At 40.0% G+C, this 24,732-nt stretch overlaps 1 protein-coding gene across 3 annotated transcripts in view; it reads right to left on the reverse strand.

The window, feature by feature from the left end:
• Positions 1 to 7,055: 7,055 nt before the first annotated feature.
• Positions 7,056 to 24,732, reverse strand: part of LOC143299875 (organic cation transporter protein-like) — a 36,884-nt gene continuing 19,207 nt past the window's right edge. For 2 of the 3 annotated variants that reach the window (XM_076613372.1, XM_076613379.1), the window contains exons 7-13: positions 23,276 to 23,444; positions 20,412 to 20,648; positions 18,503 to 18,729; positions 11,512 to 11,693; positions 10,599 to 10,750; positions 8,263 to 8,790; positions 7,056 to 8,171 (exon numbers count right to left, since the gene is read on the reverse strand). In XM_076613372.1, the coding sequence (XP_076469487.1) occupies positions 8,685 to 8,790; positions 10,599 to 10,750; positions 11,512 to 11,693; positions 18,503 to 18,729; positions 20,412 to 20,648; positions 23,276 to 23,444 (1,073 nt within the window). In that variant the 3' untranslated portion in view covers positions 7,056 to 8,171; positions 8,263 to 8,684. The remainder of the gene's footprint in view (positions 8,172 to 8,262; positions 8,791 to 10,598; positions 10,751 to 11,511; positions 11,694 to 18,502; positions 18,730 to 20,411; positions 20,649 to 23,275; positions 23,445 to 24,732) is intronic. The other variant, XM_076613387.1, reaches the window with a different exon arrangement.

A 24,732-nucleotide genomic window follows, 5' to 3' on the forward strand; every position in this document is an offset into this window, starting at 1 on the left:
CTGCACCAAAGACATGCAAAATAAATATAACTTCCATGCTTAACAAAAGAAGTTCCTGTTTGAACAAAAAATTGATAAAAATGACTGCTCTTATGGTGGTGTCAGAATATCAGATCAAAGTGCCAAGTTTAGAGAATAAAAAAAAAAAAAATATAACAGTAAATTCAGTTTGCATATAATTTGGCTTCTTTTTTTATTTTTTTATTTTTTGTGCCCATCCCAGAGGTACAATATTGTTTTAAACAAGATGACTGGAAAGAACTGAATTTTTCCTATTTTTATGCCAAATTTGGTGTCAACTGAAAAAGTATTTGCAGAGAAAATGGCAGTGTTAAAGTTTACCACGGACACACACACACACACACACACACACACACACACACACACACACACACACACACAACCGAACACCGGGTTAAAACATAGACTCGCTTTGTTTACACAAGTGAGTCAACAAGAAGGGAGATGTGGATGCTTTATATTTGTCTGTGTGACATCGCATGAAAGCTATAAATTTGATTCATGGTATCTAAAACGAAACGCTGCTATTATGAAAGCTTGAATAGTAAACGAAAATGAATGTGACAACTAAGATTAATCAGTTTCACTTTCTCAAGGAGGCGTCACTGCGTTTGGACAAATCCATATACGCTACACCATATGTTCTTGGCAGATGCCTGACCAGCAGCATAAAACCAATGCGGTTAGTAAGGCCTTGAGTGCATGCATATATATATATATATATATATATATATATGTGTGTGTGTGTGTGTGTGTGTGTGTGTGTGTGTACCTGTCAGAGTGAACTTTTTTTACGGAATTCTGCCAGAGGACAATCCGTTTGTTGCTGTGGTTCTTTTTCAGTGCGCAAAGTTCGTGCTGCACACGGAACTTCGGTTAATCGTCTCATTCGAATGACCAAACGCTTGATATTTCGAGACAGACTTGGGAGAAGGGGTGAGCGGGAATCGAACCCACACCGTCACGGACACTACTGGCGGACGAGCGTCTTAACCTTTCTGCCTCCTATCTCCAATATTGATTTACATCATTTTGCATTGAATGTGGAGTTGAGAAAGATGTCCATATAAAGGTAAAACTGGAACATATAAAAGAAACAAACAAAAAAACCCCATTACGATCGGTGTTTTCCATATTGCGAATTTGACATTGTTTCCTGTGTTAGAAGTGGTTTAGTTGTGTGTGTGTGTGTGTGTGTGTGTGTGTGTGTGTGTGTGTGTGCGTGAGTGCATGCGTGTGTGTACATGTGTGCTTTTTATTTGCTTGTTGCTCGCCTGCTTGCCAGTTTGCCTGCTTCCGTTCTTGCTTTTTTACTCTCTACGTCTGACTGGTATAGCTACAAGCAGAGAGAGAGAGAGAGAGAGAGAGAGAGAGAGGGAGGGGTGATGGGGGTACCGCCATGAATGAAGTCAGTCAAGCGAAGTTCCCTCCCACCTGTAGCCCCCAAATAAAGACGCTGAACCATAAGTGTAAGTTCAAAGTCAAGGCAAAACTTTTTTTCATGAATTCCTTTCTTTTTTTTTTTTTTTTTTTTACATCAAGCCATCCGTGAATAAAGAAACAAAAAATCGAAACAACAAACAAAAAAAGTGAATATAAAAGAAAGGTATGGTATACACAGTGTGTGTGTATGTGTGTGTGTGTGTGTGTGTGTGTGTGTGTGTGTGTGTGTGCGCGCGTGTGTGTGTGTGTGTGCGTGCGTGTTCATATCACATCCATTCTACCCCGTGTAGATTATGTCGTGATGTATTGATCATCTACCATTGCAGCATTCTTGGGAAGAGAGAGAGAGAGAGAGAGAGAGAGAGAGAGAGAGAGAGAGAGAGTTGACACTTTAACACTTAAATGTTAACTGCTTTGAAGTCCTTATGACATTGGTGAATGCGTCCGAGAGATTTTATTGTAGAAGGCCTTCTGACCCATTACAATGTTGAGCGCACACACACCCCCCACCCCACACCTCCAGACCCCTTCCCACATCTCCCCCCCCCCACACACACACACGCGCGCGCGCAGACTCGATTTTGTAAAACCGGGCATGCAAACACATGAATCGAAAATTCAAAAAGGTAAATGCCTTCCATCGTGAGCAAGTCCGCTTAAACATGTACGTTCGTTGTTTTAAATGTATAACAGAACAGAACTCAGGTTGTGCCCATTATCATAATAAAGCAGCACGACGTTTATTAGAGTGATAAATAAAGCGACCTAGATCATGAAGGATTTTTGTGTCATGCATTATAAATTCTAAACTTTTGTCAGAGGGATGTTTCGTGTACCAACATGGAATATATTTATGTCGCAGATCGTTAAGAGATTTACAGTAAAATAAAGTGTGTATCTCGTCTTCAATACCTGCGTTACATAGTGGACATTTCAGGTCGTTTGGACTGACGAAAGCAAATCTCATCTTGTGTGTACGGATATCCGAGGCTCCTATTCTAAACCTTATAAGCACATCTCTTATGTGTTTATTTTTAACTGCGTCCGAGAGAGAGAGAGAGAGAGAGAGAGAGGGAGGGAGGGGTGATTGGGGTACCGCCATGAATGAAGTCAGTCAAGCGAAGTTCCCTCCCACCACTCCAGGCACAAAAGCTGTAGCCTCCAAATAAAGACGCTGAACCATAAAGTGTAAGTTCAAAGTCAAGGCAAAACTTTTTTTCATTAATTCCTTTCTTTCTTTTTTTTACATCAAGCCATCCGTGAATAAAGAAACAAAAAATCAAAACAACAAACAAAAAAAGTGAATATAAAAGAAAGGTATGGTATACACAGTGTGTGTGTGTGCGTGTGTGTGTGCGCGCGTGTTCATATCACATCCATTCTACCCCGTGTAGATTATGTCGTGATGTATTGATCATCTACCATTGCAGCATTCTTGGGAAGAGAGAGAGAGAGAGAGAGAGAGAGAGAGAGAGAGAGAGAGAGAGAGAGAGTTGACACTTTAACACTTAAATGTTAACTGCTTTGAAGTCCTTATGACATTGGTGAATGCGTCAGAGAGAGAGAGAGAGAGAGAGAGAGAGAGAGAGAGAGTGAGAGAGAGAGTGAGAGAGAGAGAAACAAAGACAAAGAGAGAGAGAGAGAGAGGGAGAGACAGATAGACAGACAGAGAACTCAAGCACTCAAGAATAAAAGCTGGTAATGTTTGTCATGTGAGGATGTTGGCTGATTAGACCATCAGCATAAACCAAAGAACATATTCGATGATCCAAACAGTCTGGATGTGAGCAAGAATTCTGTAAATTCGCCTTCGTCCTTCCCTGTCTGAGTGTGCATGTACTTATGTAGGTGTGTGTGTGTGTGTGTGTGTGTGTGTGTGTGTGTGTACGAGAGAGAGTGTGTGTGTGTTTGTGTGTGTATGTGTGTGTGCGCGCGCGCGCGCGTGTGTGTGTGTGTGTGTGTGTGCGCGCGCGCGCACGCCAACAAAACTGTACGCTGGGGCCAGCAAAAAAGCACGCCGGGGCTCATGGTTATGATTAGATCGCGCTGTTCTAGTCGGACAGCTCTAAGGAGGAAAATACCCATTCATGCATTGGTGATTTCCCCACCACACTGGCCCGCTGTGTCGCGAGCCAGCCAGACGCGACAGCAAAACCCATGAAATGCTCAAGGCAGCGAGCTTCTCGTTTTCCGTTCCACGCACACCCACACACATTTTTTTTTTAACTTGTGTGCGTGCCCCATATCCCCTTACTCTTTTGCCCCTCAAATTCGCTTTCCATCTGGCTATCTTCATTTTCCTCCTCCTGCTTTCTTTTTCATTCCAATCTTGTTTGAACGGTGAAGAGGCTGGCTGTTATTGTAGCCTTAACAAAGCGAAAATGTGGAGAAAAAACAAACAAACAAAAAAAAAACAACCCCAAACAAACCAACCCAAAAACCCCAACAACAACAACAACGAAAAAACAACAAACAAACAACAACAATAAAATTGCAGGACTGACAGGCCTTGCATTTATTGTTTTTACCGAAAGAGAGAGGATGAAACTCGGAAATGTTTTGTTAAAGGTCATAGCCACAGTCAAATACATATGAAATGATGAAAAACTGACATGTTTGCATGAACCCACTCTACTATCCTGTCTGTTCTGCTCCGTTCCGGGGTATGAGCAATTTGCAATTAATGTATACGTTAATGAAAACGTGTATCGGTTGTGGTGGAAACCTCACGGATCACTTCAACTTTCTACCGGTGTCGAGGCAAAACATCTCCTGTCCTTTTCCCCTTGTTTGTTAACGAAGTAACAAATGACATAATTACGCGTGGAAACAGCTTTCAGTTGTCCCAATCCGATATGGAACCTTTTTTTTTTTTTATACTTTGCTCTTTGCGGATCACTTCACTCCAAGAACATGTACAGTTGTAGGCTTACAAAACCAGTTGAATTTGCTGTTTCATCATCTCAAATTCTGGATCTCAAAAGTCAATATATATATATATATATATATATATATATATATATATATATATATATATATATATATATATATATATATATATATATATATATATATAAGGTAAAATGATTATCTTCAGGAATGGAGGTTGTACTGCAAAAAGAGAAACCGAATGCTTTCGTGGCAATCGCTTAGAAGTATGAAAATCAGTCGTGTCTGACATTGACCTTCAGAACAGCAGAGGAAGCAGTTGCTGTCCTGAATATCTGGGCTGGAATTTCATTAGAAGTACAGAGTGCCTTGCCCATGTTCCATCCCACTCGAGTGAATAGTTATAAGTATTTGGGCTTGACATTCTCAGCATGGCTAAAGTTTTACTTAAGCCATTGACGGCTTTGCTCTGAAAGCTACAAAAGGCACTGTAAAAACATTGAGAAAGTTCTGACTCATAAAAAAAATCCTCAAGTGTTTTGATACATTATTCGTTCCTTTTTGTTGTATTCATAAGTGAAATGGAAGTGTAAAAAATGTGAAAAAATAAACCTATGCACTTGTTCTCATCTAAAACAGGTTTAGAAAATCCCACATCTAACATTGAATGACATTGTATATGGAAATCTTGGTCGTTACCCGTTTCATGTTGTGCATGCTGTGACGTATGGCACCTGTTGGTTCATGTTGTGCATGCTGTGACGTATGGCACCTGTTGGTTCATGTTGTGCATGCTGTGACGTATGGCACCTGTTGGTTCATGTTGTGCATGCTGTGACGTTTGGCACCTGTTGGTTCATGTTGTGTATGCTGTGACGTATGGCACCTGTTGGTTCATGTTGTGTATGCTGTGACGTATGGCACCTGTTGGTTCATGTTGTGTATGCTGTGACGTATGGCACCTGTTGGTTCATGTTGTGTATGCTGTGACGTATGGCACCTGTTGGTTCATGTTGTGCATGCTGTGACGTATGGCACCTGTTGATTCATGTTGTGCATGCTGTGACGTATGGCACCTGTTGGTTCATGTTGTGCATGCTGTGACGTATGGCACCTGTTGGTTCATGTTGTGCATGCTGTGACGTATGGCACCTGTTGATTCATGTTGTGCATGCTGTGACGTATGGCACCTGTTGGTTCATGTTGTGCATGCTGTGACGTATGGCACCTGTTGGTTCATGTTGTGTATGCTGTGACGTATGGCACCTGTTGGTTCATGTTGTGTATGCTGTGACGTATGGCACCTGTTGGTTCATGTTGTGTATGCTGTGACGTATGGCACCTGTTGGCTCATGTTGTGTATGCTGTGACGTTTGGCACCTGTTGGTTCATGTTGTGTATGCTGTGACGTATGGCACCTGTTGGTTCATGTTGTGTATGCTGTGACGTTTGGCACCTGTTGGTTCATGTTGTGTATGCTGTGACGTATGGCACCTGTTGGTTCATGTTGTGTATGCCGTGATGTATGGCACCTGTTGGTTCATGTTGTGTATGCTGTGACGTATGGCACCTGTTGGCTCATGTTGTGTATGCTGTGACGTATGGCACCTGTTGGTTCATGTTGTGTATGCTGTGACGTATGGCACCTGTTGGTTCATGTTGTGTATGCTGTGACGTTTGGCACCTGTTGGTTCATGTTGTGTATGCTGTGACGTTTGGCACCTGTTGGTTCATGTTGTGTATGCCGTGATGTATGGCACCTGTTGGTTCATGTTGTGTATGCTGTGACGTATGGCACCTGTTGGTTCATGTTGTGTATGCCGTGATGTATGGCACCTGTTGGCTCATGTGGTGTATGCTGTGACGTATGGCACCTGTTGGTTCATGTTGTGTATGCCGTGATGTATGGCACCTGTTGGCTCATGTGGTGTATGCTGTGACGTATGGCACCTGTTGGTTCATGTTGTGTATGCTGTGACATATGGCACCCGTTGGTTCAGGCTATTAAAACAGAAAGATAACTTTTATTTTAAGAAAACATATAACATGTTATTTGAAATGCATGGAAAAGTTACTTGGGTCTCACACATTAAGTCAGTAGTATCTCCAAACGTGTTTGGTAAGTGTGGGTCACCTAATATCAGAGCCATACATATCGTTAATCTGAGGATGTCAATAAGAAAAAAAAAGTCCATTTTCTGAATTAAAACGAACACCCCATCCTGTTTTTGTGCTCTTTATACAACTCGTTAAAGCATTAATATTTCCACCATATCAAAATTGTTCATTTTCTACAGGTTAGAATATAAATCAATCGACGAAAAGATAATATCATTGACTTTTCCCAAAAGAAAAAAACAAAAAAACATCGCATTTGTCTTGGAATGAAGAAAGACGTTCTCGCAAATAATGAGGAAATGTGATCTACATTTCTGTTATTATTCACCCGTGTTCATGAGAGAGACTGAGGGAGAGGGAGAAAGCTGATTGTGTGTCAGTGCTGAGCACATAAACATAATTCATTTTTTGTAAACAATCTGGCCAAATAGGGGGCATCGATTCAATTGGATGTATGTTTAGTATCAGCGCGCGAGCGAGCGCTCGCGCACACACACATACACGCACACTCTCACACACACATACACACACACACGCAGGCACGCACTTAATAACACACTCCACATAAGTGCTGTATTGGTGGTTTAATACTAATATATAGAAACGTTGAATGTATCACCTGTTTTTAAACAAGGAAAACGCCAAGTAGATAATAGATCAGTTGCATATACTGGGAAACTGTACTGGGAACGTATCGAAATGATTATTTAAGAACGTCTGTATACCGTTGTGGTAAATCTACATCTTTCCCATCGACTTTCAGAGAGGCAGGTCTGCAATAGAAACATTTACTACATGTAATACAACGATTTGCGTGAAGAAGTTAAAACGTCCTTGCAACTTTTTGATAGCCTATGATCAAATCTGGCATGCATGATGAAATTTCATACCGAAATCTGTTGGGTTTTCATGACGTTTCTATGGCCATAGTTTAAAAAATTCCCAAGTAGCATGCAACTGCGTCAGTAATAAACTCAAATTCTTTGACACTTCAAGTGGCTTTAAATCAAGTTTCTGTTACTGTTCCTGTTCCATTTAATATTTAAGGGAAAGGGAACTGTTCACCTGAAAACCTGTCAAAAGCCATATCCCTAGTTCAATATGCACACGATAATTTGGATGTGGATGAACGTATCTATGAAACGGAATGCATCAAAAGGGCTTTAAAACCATGTCAATAAAACAAAACAAAGGAAATCAATAAAGTAAATAGATATATTATCTTATGGTCTTACAATATCAGCAGAATGAACACGTACATTATGCCTTTTTAATGATAATCCTGTTCCACAAGAATTACCTTTTAAAACTGAACATGTGGCAATTGAGTACAAAGTCATGAAAAATGTTACTAGCGTTTTTTCAGTAACTCAAGAACTATCCTGGAATGTCCGTATCAAACATATAGGAACAAAAAACAGGAAAATGTTAAAACGTACAAAAAACAGGAAGCAAACAGTCGTGGGGACAAGTATTTGCTCAAGAAGCTTCAATGTATAAATTGTATCGTGGGCAAAATTGCCCTGTTGTCACTCTACACTAGAAAGACAAGTTCAAGATGGACAGATGCACAGACGATCTGCCGTTGGCAGGAAGGAAGGCAGAACCTGACAATACATGCCCCAAGGTTGATCAGCCTGCTTGATCTGGCGGACATCTGTCACTAATAGCTTCGGCATCAAGAGATGCAGCTTAGGTACCTAAGTACATGCAGTTTGTGTGTGTGTGTGTGTGTGTGTGTGTGTGTGTGTGTGTGTGTGTGTGTGTGTGTGTGTGCGCGCGCGCGCGTACATGTGTGCGTGCGAATAAAAGTGTTTTCGAAACTCTGATGACCACATCGTCTTACACAACCCTGCTGGTTATTTAGTCAGTTGATAAAATTGCATGGTAGGCTTTAGATACTATCATGATCAGTTCATATCAAAGATCTGCGTCTCCATTTTCAGTGCTGTATTTTTTTTTTCTTAAAAAAAAAAAAAATTTAAACTCTGATGTTCAGTGTTTAGATCATAGGTATAACATTCTGGTATGTAGACAGCTGTAGCACATACGGCGGATGAATGCTTAAAGGGGTCAGCAGGGTCGAACAGCAGAGACGAATATGATTATCTATTGACAAGCATTAGGACAGACAGAGATACAGAGACAAATAAACAAACAGACAGAATGTTAATAATGGTTCTTGGCATGATTGGAATTGTTGGGGCCACCATTCAAACTGACGTGGTTTCTGACAACAGAGAGCTCTTGGGCAGTTCTTGCTCCTCGCCGTCTTCATTCACGCCCGTCCGTTTTTCCTCTTTCTTCTTATGGTGGTTTCTGTGGAGAAGATGGATAACAAAGTTTACAGGAAGAGGTAGAAACCCTTTTCATACAAAGTTTTCATTTGAAGACACTCACAAATATGTAATGATAATAATAATAATAATGTACATTTATATAGCGCCCTTTCTCACTAAGAGCTCAGGGCGCTTTTCATGAAAGAAAAATATTACAAGTAACATAAAACATTCATGGCCACTCTTTTTCAAAAAACCCTCCCCTCACTCACACTCTCCCTTTCCCACTCTACATACATCCAAAGTGAGCTGACATGGGTGGTGTTGGAGAAAAGGAAGCTGAGAGTACTTATAGATAGGTTTTAAAAAGATGAGTCTTTAGTGATGAGCGAAAAGCAGAAATAGAATCAGATGCACGGATATGATAAGGAAAGTTGTTGCAGATGTGAGGAGCAGCAAAGAAGAAAGAACGTTCACCATAGGTTCTTGTATTGACGCGATGAAGTTTCAAAAGGTAACCGTCAGAGGAAGAGCGGAGATTTCTTGTGGGAGTGTAAACACTGATAAGGTCAGAAAGATAAGTAGTTCCTGCAGAGTGGAAAGCAGAATAGCAGAGACACGTAACTTTGTATTTAATTCTCGCTTCAATGGGGAGCCAATGTAGAGTGCGGAGGTGAGGAGAAATGTGATCAGTAGGTGGGACTCTGAGACAGACGGGCAGCATTGTTTTGAAGTTTTTGAATTCGCTGAAGAATATTATGTGGACAGCCTATGAGAAGAGAATTACAGTAGTCAATTCGTGACAGCACAAAATCAGAAATAAGAGTTTTAGTAGTTTCAACAGAGAGGTACTGACGAATAGAATTGATGCGACGAAGTTCACAATTGGCTATCCGTATCAGATTTACTACCTGAGCATGCATGCTGAGGTTTGAGTCAAGAATGACTCCAAGGTTCCTTGCTGATTTAGAAAACTGAACTGTGGCGTCACCAACCACAATAGAGGCAGGAAAAGAAGTAGATGTGGACATTCTTGCAGAGGAAATAATCATAGCTTCAGTTTTGTCATCATTCAACTTTAGTTTGTTGTATGTCATCCAGGATTTAACATCGAGAATACAATCCTGCATTGACAGACTCAGACTATGTACTTGATTTTGTTCTGCAGACTTTTGTAGCTGAGTATCATCAGCAAAAGAGTGGTGAAGAACAGAATGGCCAGGAATGACATCAGAAAGATGAGCAGTGTACAGAACGAACAGAACGGGGCCCAGGACAGAGCCTTCTGGCACACCATAGGAGATCGGGGCTGGATCAGACTAGTTACTAACAGAGACAATCTGGAAGCGGTTGGATAGGTATGAAGAAAACCAACTCAGAACTGTTGAGTGAATCCCAAAAACATGTTCAAGTCTGGAAAGGAGTATGTTGTGGTCTATTGTGTCAAACGCAGCCGACAGATTGAGCAAAGTTAACACATAGTTTACCTTCATCAACAGACAGTATGACCTAAAGCGCAAGTGTGCATATTAGATCAGTTGCAAATCGTAATTTGTATTCTGTAACAAACAGAAGCTTCATGACAGATGCATCTCACTTATCATGCTGAATGAATACCTTCTACTTTTTTAAGAATCTTTCAACGTGTCTTGCTGTCATAGCTATTTTTTGCAAAATGGAAATATTTTTGCTTTCATTGCTTACACTTTTGAACAGTGAATCCAAACAATGTCGATTGTTCCATAAATAGAATCATCAAGCTATAAGTGGGTTTTTTTTGTTTTTTTTTTTTGTTTTTTTGTTTGTTTGTTTGTTTGTTGTTTTTTTAAAGTTTAGCATGCGACTTACTTCATGAAGTTGACGGCATCTTCCAGTGTGTCTGGCAGCGTACGGTTCAAGGTTTCCGGCAAGTAAAGTGCCAACAGTCCAGCCAGAAGAGCAAGTCCCCCAAAGATAACCAGCGGCACAGCACGGCCAAACCGTCCTCCGACATACAGGGCCTGGAGAGAATGCCGAATGTTTCAGGTTGGGGAAATAAAACAAGATAAAGATGAATGAAAATGATGGTATTCGCGTCTGAATGTTCCCGGCGGAAATGTAGATAGATAAAAATGAGGACAGAAGACGAGTGTCAAAGAAACCTTATCATCTACCTTATTGGTAGATCGTGCTAAGAATCAGTATCTGAACATAGGACTGCCTCGGGATAGAATGTAACATAAGAAATTATGACTGATGTGGGTCACTTGACTTAATGATAATTATGATTGTATTCATATGGGGCTGAGTCTTGTGCAGAAACAAATTAAAGCACTTTTACATCCACCATTCACAGTATGCATAACATAGGGGATGGAAGACAAAATGTACACAGGACAGAAAATATGGATGGAAGAGGGAAAATAGGAAGGGGTTATCTGGGAAGAGGTGGGTCTGAAGGCCAGAATTTCTTGTGACTGTGTTTGTGAAACCACGCTAAGGGGATCAGTCAGTCAATGAACAGGTGCGTTTACGTCTTCTCCTTCATTCCATTCGTTCATTTGTTCGAATACTTCATTCCTTCGTTTGTTCATTTCCTTTTATATATTTATTCATTTGTGTAAACACATCATTAATCAGGCCCTTATTAAAATGACATTTGAATGTTTACTATACAGGATTACAAAGCAGGTCTTCTACACTCAGTGAAACAAGGTTACCAATACCACGATCGTTACATGCAGTGATATCACAAGCTGTGTTAACCAGTCACAGTACCTACCAGGTCTGCTACATAGGGTGACACAATACTGCCAATTCTTCCACACGCCGAGCTGCAGCCCATACCCAAGTTACGGATGACTGTGGGGAAGGTCTCAGCCGTGATGAGATATATAGCTGTGAAGGACGCAGATATTCCCAGCTTTCCCAGCATGGCCAGAGCTGTTGTGATCCACTGTAACTCTGTGAAAATCAGGGGATTCTTCCAGTACGAGAGAGACACAGAGAGAGGGAGAATTGAATTGAACTGAATACATTTTATTTTCTGATGGTAATATTGTAAGCAAGACACTGCTTTTTTTTCATCCAGTGCTTGAAGGGGAAACAGAAATGAAACAAAGGGGGAAATCATTTCATCAATACAGCGTGCACATTATAATCACGATTACATAAATGGTAATTTGGCATTTACAATAATACTTAGGTGGAGGAGAATGAAGAAGAGAAAATTTATGGGGGGATGGAGCGAAAGAAAGTGACAGAGAGAGAGAGAGAGAGAGAGAGAGAGAGAGAGAGAGAGAGAGAGAGAGAGAGAGAGAGAGAGAGAGAGAGAGAGAGTACTAGACATGAAAATTAACATATGTCAGATAATGATCAAGCAATAAAAAACTGAATTGGAATAAGCACACATGTGATGCAAAAAAACAAACAAACAGTAATACGAATAACGCCATTTAAACAGGGAGAGAAAGACCCACACAGACAGAAAGAGAGATACAATGACAATGACAAGGTTATTATCATCAAATTAGCATTATAACGCCCTTCAGACAAGGGGATGAGAAAGAACAAGACACAGCTGAGAACACATCTTAAGTAATTTGAATGATCATTTAAACTACACACGCATGTAAGATTTCAATCAAACATAAATTAAGTCACGCACGCTCACACTCGCGCAACGTCTCGAGCGCCAAGGCGCAGCCATCCCTATCCAACCCCCTTCCCCCTCCTCAAGTTCACACACACACACACACACACACACACACCAACTGTGTCCTTTTTCAAAGGAAAACTTAAAACCTACCTGTTCAAAATGGCCTTTGGATGTGACAAAGCATAGTCCTTTGTCTGTCTCATCCCACCCTTTACACTTCCCTTATGTCCCTCACCCTCCATTGAAGTCTTCCTCTAGTGCGTGCTTGTGGGTTGTGTGTGACTTCTTTATTTCTGTAAAACCTTTCCTCCCCTTTCTGCAGGTCTCAGACAGAGCAGTACTTATACTCAATTTTTATTATAAAAATGATTCCATCCACCCGAGTTTATTACCTTAACTTCTTCCTCAAAATTGATCCACTTTTTCCATGCTTGCCAAGCGTCTCTCCCTTCTAAATACTACAATATTTGTCTTGTCAAAGTTAACTGCCAAGCACAGTCTGTCCCGATTCCCTTTTTAAATAGTTCAGTTGTACTACAACGAAATCAGACAATGAAATATTACCTTCAGAGAATATCAAGAAAATATTTCTATAGCACCAGGAACAAAGTGGATACCATGTTAAACTGATCTGGACAGTCAATAGCCAATTTATTAATTAAAAAACAGAAAACAACTGAGGGCTTAGTTGGCAACCTCGTTGAAATAATCAGAATAGCAACATTTATCACTTGCACAAGCCAGCACATTATCATAAACACCTCTAAGCGCGTAACAGAGTTTACCTTTAACACCGTTTTCCTCAAAATCGCCGAAAGCACATTTCTTTTCACTGAGTCAAAAGCCTTTCTGAAATCAACAAAAGCTACAGATAATTTTGGTTTCAGCTGGAAACGGATACAATACATATAAAAACTGCATACAATATACTGCCCATTTTATAGGTTGTAATTATCTGGTTGGTATGCATCGCCTTACTTATATAGTCACACTGTGAAAGATTTCGACCATTCTACAGGAAAAAACAACATGTAGAACAAATACTAAAGTGAAGTAACAATAAGAAAATCTACATCCGAAACATCTGCATGTTTTAACATCTTCTGTCGGGTCCTGCAATTTTCCTAGCTTTGAGGTAACTACTGCTGGCAAGAACCTGTTGCCTGGAAATCACGTTATTTAAAAAACATCAAATATTTCTTCTCCTAGGTCTCTTTATCATCAATTTTCTTCTGGTTGTGTTGTTGAATTTGTTTCAGTGAACACACACAACAACAACAACAACAAAAATTCTGGCAACATTCTTGAACAGTGATGTTATTATTTATGATATTCTTATCTCTCTCTCTCTCTCTCTCTATATATATATATGTGTGTGTGTGTGTGTGTGTGTGTGTGTGTGTGTGTTTGCGAAAATAGTGCCAGGTCACAGAATGCCTGTCTCAGTTTTGTTAGGCTAATCTTATTTGATCATATCAATTTGTCTTTGTGCTTTATATATGGTTACATTATTTTCTCTCTCAAACATAAGTTTTTTTTCTCTTTTCTTGAGACCTTTTCAGGCGGCTGTTCTTCTGTATATCGAGAAATATAATGGTCAGAACAAAAATACGTCCTTCAACATTAAAAGTTTTAACCACAGATCTGTCGACATCATTGCAACAGTAAACATCCTTCCATTCAAACTCAACGGGTGAGTGCCATGAATCTGGTCGTCACCAATAATCAGATAACGTCAGTGTTTGGAAAATATATTTTCTGACAAAATCACGTTATTCTGTGACATTGTAGCCATGCTGAGAAATGTGAACTGTACTTTACTGACGTCACCATTAACATCACCATGGCAACAGTTCAGCAAAAATCAAATTCAGTAAAGATTTTAAAAAATCACTGACTCATCTATCTTTTGAATTCCTTTGCACACCATTTAAACATAAAGATTTTCAAAAATTATTAACTCATCTATCCTTTGAGTTCCTCTGCACACAATCTAAACATGTATTCCCATCATCACCACCACCATCACAACACCATCATCGTCGCCATCATTGTCATCATCAGAATATGGGGAGTAATTCATTGTTCATTCAGTTTCAGATTGTTTACTTGCTGTGCAGAGAGAGAGAGAGAGAGAGAGAGAGAGAGAGAGAGAGAGAATGTGTGTGTGTATTCTGTCTCCAGCTCCTGTTTGTCTTTTTAGACGTCATGTGCAACTGTCATTTCGAAGAGCATGGTCGCTTTGCAATACATTCTGACTTCAAATCCCTTCGGTTCACATTAAGTAAGCATTTTCTCTTTGTTTGCGTCATAAAGTAGATGTTCTATTTTTGTTGTTGCATTGATGTTAAGTGAAGATTATTGATATATTTTTTTTACATAGTATATGATTTTCTATCGCATCTGGTCGATCATATTTTGGATCTGATCCCAACTGATACAAATTGATTTGGTATGTAGATTTATAAATGTCTGGCTTCTTCCGAAAGCTTAACCTTTCTTTGCTATCGCAATAGTATTATAACACACAGTTTTTGAAGCCGTGTTCATTTTTATGTACTGCAGTGTCAAAAGTCACGTCTTTTCTGTGGAAATAGCCTTTGGTTTGTTATAATTTTCGGTGTACGCCACCTTTGAAAAGCACAGTGTGGCGTCGCGCTCTTTCAATCTTATTGGTGCGCGGTGGCGCAACGGATCAGACTTTCATTATTTTCTGACGTTAGCATTTGTGTTTAGGAAACTAAGTATCATTTTGTTTATGTTTCAGTTCTTCGCCATTTCGGCTTACCTGTCAAGTTATTGGGCTGCACATTCATCATTAAAGGAAAGATCTGACCCAGATTTGTCGTGTGGTGTGCATTGTTGGTGGTTGCTAATTACACTTTCTGCATGACCATCTGTCCTCGGGGACTTTGGGACTTGAGGTGTGTGTGTGTGTGGGGGGTGGGGGGGGGGGGTGCAAAGAGACAGAGAGACACAGAGAGCAATAAACAATGGGGAGTAATATTGACTTATGCCCAGTATACAGATATACAATATTTCATTTTTGCTTTGAACTGCTTTGGTGTTTGAGTGGCGTTATCAACCTTAGCCCCCTACAGACAAGCACACCCAGGTTGTACTGCTGCAGTCCCAGGGTCAGCAGCCAGTAGGCAATAATCAATGTCGGGTCGCCAGGAGGCCACACACCAGATGCAACGCCAATGAGTCACTTTGATGATGCTCAAAAGCGTCTGTTCTAATTCCCCACACACAGAAACCACCTGCTACGCCTCCTGCTGATAACAGTAATCGCTTACTTGCAGAACAAGACTGAGTGAGTGTTCCCTGGAGTGGAGGCTGTCACCACGTCCCTCCAAATACAGTCCTCCATGAATCCTTTAGCACCAGAGACCTTTACAGGAACTCGCCACAAGCATGGAAGTGGAGGGGAACTGAGGTCACCATGACAGCAGTGTGTGAAAGATTTTGAGATAGGTTTTTTGTTCTATATTTGATTATAGACTTACTTTTGAATTGAATTGGGTTGAATTAGACTTTCACATTTTGCTATCTAAATGTATGTATCTTAAATAATATGTGACCTCTAAGCATCGTTCAATTTCGCTGGAAACGTGAAATCCATTTTCCTCTGGCCTCGGATAAAATGGGTAATCATTGTTGAAACTGGTATCTTCTCAAACATATCCATTATTAAGTACCCTAAGATCACTCAAGAAGAAATGGACTCTGATAAGGATGTCTCCAGATCATTTTTTTAAATGCACAATCTAAGAATATTTCAGGAACAAGTGAAGACTAGATATAACAAATATATAAAACAGTGTCTATCTCAAGAGGTCACCATAGAACATTTCGATTTGAGTACAGTTACATAAAGAAATATTTTTTCCTGCAAATAAACATGCAGGCTTCGCTCCACCTACAAAAAATACAAAAGGATTGGTTAAACGTTTTGAATGAATCTCCTTCTCACTAAATTTCCCTATTTAGACGGTTCTAGATTTAACATCAAACAGTTCTCGTTTCACTTTCACAGCCGGTTGTCAGGGTTTAAAAAAAAATATATATATATATATCAGGGACTCATGCTGTGATGGTGAAAGTCAAATCAGTATCTGTTTACAAGAACACAATACATAATTCTTATGTTTACTCAGATACAACCCCCTGTCCCCTATCCGCTCTCCCCCTCCATCCACTTTCTTCTGTGATTTGAAGGCTGAGATCGGTTAACACCTTAAGAACACGGTCAATTAGCACTTGAAGTCCATATGGACTTCATAATAATCAAGCAATAACTAATTCAGCGGTACTTGGTGAGACATTGATGACATGTACTAGATATATATTGTTGGGCTGTTGTGTAGACGAGAGGGAGGGAGAGGGAGACTGATTTTTTAAGTAAAGGTACTGTGGTTTTAGTTGTGTATGGTTTGGATACTTATATGTATCTTACATGTAAGGAAGCTATCGTTTTAGTGTTTCAATGCATGTTTAATACGTCAATTTTTACATTTTGGAGCACATCATCATCATAATCATCATTATCATTATTATTATCATTATCATAGTGCATCCATAGTATTTAGATATACAAAAGACATACCAGCTCTGCTTAACATCTTCAGTATCCTGGTTCATTTGTCTGGTCATATGCTTTTGAAAGATTAATACAAAGTGGTTTCCTCTCCTTTCCGACTATTTTGAAAGGCTGTATACAATAGACATACGATACGATCCACCTGGGATATCTACGTATAAACGCAATCTTTTTTCACTCACTTGTGTAAACAAAGTGGGTCTATGTTTTTAACCTGGCATTCGATTGTCTGTGTGTGTCTGTGTGTCCTTGGTAAACCTTAACATTGCAATTTTCTCTGGAAATACTTTGTCTGCCAGTACCAAAATTGGCGTACCAATAACAGGTTTAAAGTGTCCCGAATTAAGCCGTTTTTCTGAATCATTAACGTTTTATTTTGTTGAGATGTGCTCTGGAATCCGGAAATTATAAAATCCGCTTTCCACTGTGTTTGCCTGACTGGAAGGTAGGTTGTTTTCGAAGACGACATGACCTCGTGTTTCTTGTTCACAATTAAAAGGAAAGAAACACAAATTCGGGACAGAACACTTACAGTGATACTTATTACACCATCAACGTGTTTACTGCATATAAATATTCTAAAGTGGACACTGAATTGACTGGAATGAACATGAAAAATGGAATCAATCGTTTCATTCAGCCTGTTGTAGACTGGTTTGTGCAGATCTGGAGATCTACAATGTGTTGCGATGTGCTTAAGGAGATGGCAACGTCTCTTTTACCGCGGAAATGGAAAAAATAATCGAATTATAATAAAACACACAAAAAACATGATTTAAACGCGTTATTACGTCCACTACAATCACGCCTAGTCATCGCATGAAGAAGAAAACATCAACATTTAGTCATTTGACGTCAAATGTGCCGCAGCCTTGGGGATTAGTCTGCTTGCATCAGAACTGAACATGCCTGGTTCAATCCCGCTCGCATGCCTTATCTTATAAGCTTGTCTTATATATCATATTTAAAACAGAGTATTTTTGAACGATTTTTTAGATTTCTTTTTTTTTTTTTTTTTTTTTTTTTTACTCCTCATGATTCCTTTACTGGATAAAGCGCAAAGCACAAGTGAGGCTTGAAGGCTTTGCTTCTTGTTGTGTTAGTATTTGTTTACTTGTTTATTTCTATTATCTTTTGGTACCTTCTAGCCAACAGTGCATTTTTTTTTTTTACAGTGGCAGGGCTGCATTTTCCAACAATATGTAGTGGTGGATCTATATGATTATAAACTGAACACACGTCACCTTTCCTATAACACAAAGACAGACAGTCAGAGACAGACAGAAGAAAAAATACAGTGACTCAGAGACCCATCAAATAAGTGATCAAAGCAGTATATATATCAAACTTAGCAGGACATGAAAAATGACGATTTGAAAATACTGATTTATGACATATGGGATTCTAACCATGTTGACAGTTCTGTCTCATGTACTGAATGAACACCATGTTCCTAACAAACATGTTCTTTATTATTTATCACAAAAACTAAAGGACGAAACAGTAGAATACCTTGGCCTCCAAAGGACACAGTCAGTATGGTAGACAGACAGGCCAGGCCAGCTGTCAGCATGAAACAGCAGTGAGAGCGCTTCCTTCCCAGCCGATCCAGCAACACCCAGCCCAGCACGTAAGCTATCAGCTCCACCGTGGTGGACACAAAGAAGTTGATGCGAAGACTTCCACCAAGGTTGCCAACGTTCAGAGAGAGTCCGTAGTAGGTCATAGCGATAACAGTCCTGAGGTAAAAAAGACAAAAAATTAATAGCGCCTTTTAAAAAGTGTATTTCATACAAAGCCAGACATGTGACCATGGTTAGGACTCGGAATGAGCAGCATGGAGATAATGACACTGGAACAACGCAGATGATGGGCAACAACAGATAAGAGGAAAGTGGAGGAGGAGGAGAAGAAGAATGGTATTCATGAAACTTTCAAGAAACTTTCAAATCACGTTTAAATTTCCTGATTTCACAAATACTCAATCTTTTTAAGAATTGTCCCAGTGTTACAAATAACAGTGCTGTTATTCAATGTTGATTATGGATTATGGGGCACTAACTTGCAGAAATGACCCCTTTAAATGACCACCTCAGGCAAATTCTAAAAAGAGAGTGACGGGAAGCACCGTCAATTTTTGCTGTTATAGATGCTTTGATCAACACTATAAATGAATGTTTGAATAAGATGGTGGACGCAAACACTGTTTCGACGGGGAAAAAAAGTGTGTTTATCGAACTGAAGGTTGAGTGCTAGAAACAGGGTAATTCTATCTTAAGAATCCATATTTCGTTGATTTATGATCATAATATAGATCTATGAAAGTTCCTAACATTCCCTGCCCTTATCCTGGCTTTTCAACTTCTAAAAATCGTATTTAAAAAAAATCGCCTTTCGACAAATAATGTTTGGCAGTTCGGACACAAATTTCAAAAATGCCTTCTTCTCTGGGACTCAAGTCAAGGTGACCTGAGGTGTGTACACTACCAAAGTCACTGACTGTGATATCCAACCATGTTCGAACATCGCTTTGCGCTGTTTATTCAGCACCAAAAAAAAGACAATTCATGGGCGGGATCCATGAAAACGGACAATGCGAACGCATCTCTCAACACACTTCTTTTTCTCCCTCAACTCTAGGAAGTGTCATTGGGGTAGCAGTTCACTAGATTACTCCAGGTGTATTAGCTGTGTGCCAAAGCCTGGGTCTCTGCAAATGGTTTTCCTGTCCAGTCTGCAATGTTGTCAGTCCTTCGTTTTTTCTGTCTTCCCCTCCGTTTCCCTCCCTCAACAGTTCCTTGGAGGATGTAGCAAAGCCATTGGATCTTGTTATGTGGCCATACCAGCGCAGTTTTTAACTTTTGTCAGCAGATCTTAAGTCCAGTGTACTGCTTGATGGTTTGGCGTACATATGACTGGTGATATGATCAGTGTATCTGATGTTTGGTATTTTGTGATTACATTTCATTTCCATGGCTTGAATTCTTCTTTCCAAATCCATGTCTCGCATACACACAGGAAGACAGAAAATACCAGTGCATACAGGCATCTGATCTTGTGGTTCATACTGCCGATACATGTTGGTTTCAGTCTGCACAATGCTAATATAGTCTTTGTTACATTGAGAGGATTTCTGGTTTGGATCCTTCATTGTTTATGATGTATCTCAGGTAAGTGAACAGTTAAACAGTTCCTATCTTTTGTCCATGAACAGTTATATCAGCAGTAGTGGTGATGTTGTGGCTGGCCATCGACTTCGTCTTTTCGGTGCTGATTTCCATCCAGTCTTTTGACAATCTCAGTGAGTTCTTGCTGACTACCTGCCAAGCCACACACGTGAGCCCAAAATCCTTCACTAAAAACCCCCGACTAAAACAACAACAAAGCAAAACAAAACCCCTCCAAGTTACTGTTGACTCACCAGTTAAAAAAGATGATGAGAGTCACAATGACCAGCTGTGGATACTTGACCAGCTGACCCACAGTGGACATGATATTTCCATTCCTGTCTGCTCTGGGCTCTTGTTGAAGCTTTGCAATGGTCTCAGGAGAAGGAGAAAATGGCGTTTTGTTGACACGTGCCACCTTCTTCATCACCGTCAGTGCTGCTTTCGTCTTCTTCTTTGTCAGAAGCCAACGGGGAGACTCTGGCAACAGCCTGTGACTCAGGTGAAAAGTAAAATAAAAGTGAAGTTATTACATAATATGTAAACAACTCGCTACTCTCACCACGCCTCCCCCACCCCCCCGGCCCTTCCCACTCCCACCCCTTCCTTCACACCTCTCCTGCACGTCTTTCTGTGTACTCGGGGAAAATAATGTCGCATGTAGGTCAATGAAATCTATCTACTGGCTCGGCAAATACCTGGTAATCGCGTGTTAAATTTAAACTTTTTCTGCAATGCACACAAGTACGCATTCAAGTATAAAACATGAGGCAGTAATGAACTAAGATGTAGTCTTCCTCAACATTACCCATCTATGTTGATAAAATTACCACCATTAATGATACTTATGAAATTTTGTGTGCTTTTCGATACATATATATATATATATATATATATATATAATTTTCCTTCATACGTTAAAAAATGAAAGATTAAAGATTAAAAACAATATATGACAAATAAACATAAAAGATTAAAAAAAAAGGAAAAAGCATAAACAGTATGATCAAATATAAGAAGCACTGGCCATTAAAACATTTGCAGAAATTTGCTTTTACATTGAAGAAAAATCTACTGCTATGTATTGTAGAAAATTAGTATGCACTTTCTATCACTTTGCCATTGCCTTATCCCAGCACAGCATTTGTTGGGGTATTCATCATCTAATTGTTGTGGCCCAGAAGTAATTGTGAATAAAGTGAGCGGAAATTTCGCATTCTTTGTTTGTGATTATCATACTGATAGTAACTGAGATACGTGTTTCACACATACATATATTAATGAAAAATAGATAAATTCTCGTGTTTATTATAGTTATTGCGCTAAACCTTGTGCAGAGACAACACAAAGTGCTTCCATGCCAGCCGTTTACAAGGATGCATAACTCTAAATCAAAGGGATGAAACACAAAACTGATAAAGACATGTAGATAGAAAGTTAAACTATGGACGAAAAGAGGGCGAGAAGGGAGGATCTGTTTCGTCGAAAAATGTAGGATTTTGGTTTAAAGGGCAGGCCTAAAAGAGCCGAGTGTAGAAATTTGACGAAGAAAAAGAGGGAGCTGGTTTCAAATGAAAAATCAAGACTCCGAGAACAAGAAGCAGTTGATTATAGATTATCTGAATCTGAGAACGTGGAAAGAGAGTGAATCTGGGGTCTGATGCATGAGAAGAGGCAATGCCCAAGTCCAGGACTATCTCGACAGACTGAGACTAAAGTACTTGGTGTGCATGAGCCGAAGCAAGTCTGAGAGTATGTGCGAAACTGAGAGGCCAAAATTTAGTCCGCAAAGGGCGTAGGTTTGGACTGAAGTTATTGAAAAACAAAGGCGGCAACTGCTTGCCTGATGAACCTGAACCAAAGAAATAAGCACTGAAATCGAGTGTTTGGAGATCGTGGACATCAAGTCGTGATTTCTAATGATACAAATGCGTACGTGGAGTTTTGTTTCACTCGCTGTGAGATACATGAAATGACAGCCGCTGTTAAAGATTCGGCTGGGGGACCACTCATGTGGAAATGCCAGGTACACCTTGTTCGTTTTTGTGATCCTACCAGCTCCACCACTGGTACCGTTTCGCTCAATAACCAGCGCGGGGTTTCCCCATCTCAAAATTAGTTTGTGATGGATTGCAGAGACAACCAACCACCCCTTCAGCTCAAATTAACTAGTCTGACGTTTCTCTCTTCTTGCATCTATAGGCTTGCCAATGACGTATCAAGTCTGACAAGAGTGCAGCCCCAGATTAGTCTCTTCCATGCATCAGACCTCAGAAGCTGATCGCAATGAGTGAGATATTTGCAGAGGTAAAGCCGGTCACATAGATGCAAACGGGCAGGTTTGTTTCTGCAATTATGAGTGCTGATCTTGTACTTGCAAGTGACGAATTATCAATCTCTCTCTTTTTCATTTCTTTTTATATTTTTTATTTATCTTTTTTTTTATAGGACGAGTCAGGTGGCAGCTAAAGGAAGTGCATAGGAGCAAAACAACAGATAGTCACAGAAAAGTCGAGGCGAGAGAGAACGAGAGCAGCGATTAGTTTAAATGTTGCGCTGTTGGACAGATATTTCCGAACAGAACTGAAGCGCCATAATTGACAGAAGCAAGACTGACAGTTCTGCCTGATTATTTCATGCAAGGACAGTGTGTACAATACCATGGTTCTTGACTGAGCTGGAAAGTGGGATGGAGGTATTGCCGAGTTTGACTGAGTAAATAGTGACAGAAGAAAGTTTTTGTTTTATACGAGACTGGTTTCCAGATTTAACGGCAATGCTACTTGAATTTATACTTAGAGAAGGCAGAAAGTAAATTTATTATTCATAGCAACATCATTCAACGTACTACAGTACTAGAGTGCTCCTGTTAATCTCTGGTTGAATGGTTAACTGGGAGGTATTTTCATGTCATCATTACTGCTACTTATGTCAGGCTTTAACTTTCACAGTAATTTAAATGTTCATTGTTGTTGTCTCCCCTGTGCTATCATTTGTAACAGTTTAACTCTGCAGTTGGTAGAGCGAATGGTTGTTGCATGACGTATTGTTGTTCGTTTTGTTTATATGGTTAATAATGATACAACACTGATGATAATGATAATAATACAGAACTCACCACCAGTGACCCAAGCAGAGGACAAAGGGAGAAACGCTGGCAATCTGCAGGTAGCGCCACTGTCTCAGCAGGAAGGACAGAGCAGTCAACAGGAAGGGACCCATCAGCCATATGATGGTCAGCATGGTGGCTGCCCTTGTTCGTTTCTGTGGTCCTACCAGCTCCACCACTGGTACCGTTAATAAATCCAGACCATGCCGTTATTGTGAGCAAACTGTTTTTCTTTATGTAATTACAGGAGAATCTTCTAGTTCTGTGAATTATTCAACTAAAACATTTATGTAGTAAGGTTCACTAAGGTTATTAACCACTTTTTTGTTTTAACAGGAGACAGACTGGGTACACAGTGGAGAAGACAGACTGGGTACACAGTGCAACTGATCACGCTAATATCGATGACACAGCGAAATCAGACTACACACAAGCAAAGAATTTGACCCAGACTCTACGTACATACATCCCTCTCTCCCGCCTCAACATCCACCCACCCCATTGCTAATGTGATCAAATAGCCATTGAGAATTAAGAATAAACATTACAACTTACAATGGATGGGATGGCATGACGTTTATGATTCACCCCTCAAAGGCTGCTTCCCTCATGATACAGAGTATTTTGTGTTTGTTTGGATGGCGTGTTATTTAGAAAAGCAAAGAGCATGTTTAACGAAATTAATAATTTTTTTCGCAGTTTTCTTTTCAAATTACGAGCCAATAAACCAGAAACCGATCGTTTATGAAAACTGATTCTATTCTGTCACACCAGTGCCTTCTCCATGACCTAGGGTGACATGAGGGACACTGCCTTGACCTGGGCCCGTCTTCTGTCCTTCACATTATTGCTGGATTCCTCGTGTTCACCCAGACGTTAACATTGTCCTCCTCTCTGCCTGCCTCTTCGTCTGTCACCCTCCGGGATTCTTGGGGGCTGTCTTGTACTGTGTATTGTAACGAGTTAATGTGGTTGAAACAAATTTGTTTCTGTCTATTCGCCATTGACAGAAGGGTCACTGTGGGTCAGCCAGACTGGTGATAATCGCAATGTCGTTGGTCGTCCGGTTGGAACAAGAGACTCCTAGTGGGCGTCAGTAGACTTCAGTCACAAACGTTTATTCTTGGCAGGTTGTCCAATTCTTGCAGCTCTAGATATGAAAGGAGACAACGAAAGACCTGTACAGTCTCACTATAGTAGGAAAGCTGATGTATTTGTTCCCGTCTGTTGTTTGACTGACTGTTGTTGCAGATATGATTTTTTTTGGTCAAAGTTTGCACTGAGAAAAAAAAAGAAGATAGATTCCACCATGAGTTATTTTTTTCGTAAAATCTGCTGCAGAAGTTTTTCAGTATGTGTCTGGCAAAGATTTATCATCACTAAAAACAACATGGGTTTCATTTTGCAAACATTCTCTAAAACTAGTGTTTTGAAATATTGGAAAATTAATAACTAGACGGTGATAT

The sequence above is a fragment of the Babylonia areolata genome, chromosome 2 (assembly GCF_041734735.1).
Source record: "Babylonia areolata isolate BAREFJ2019XMU chromosome 2, ASM4173473v1, whole genome shotgun sequence".
NCBI classification, from domain to species: Eukaryota; Metazoa; Mollusca; class Gastropoda; order Neogastropoda; family Buccinidae; genus Babylonia; species Babylonia areolata.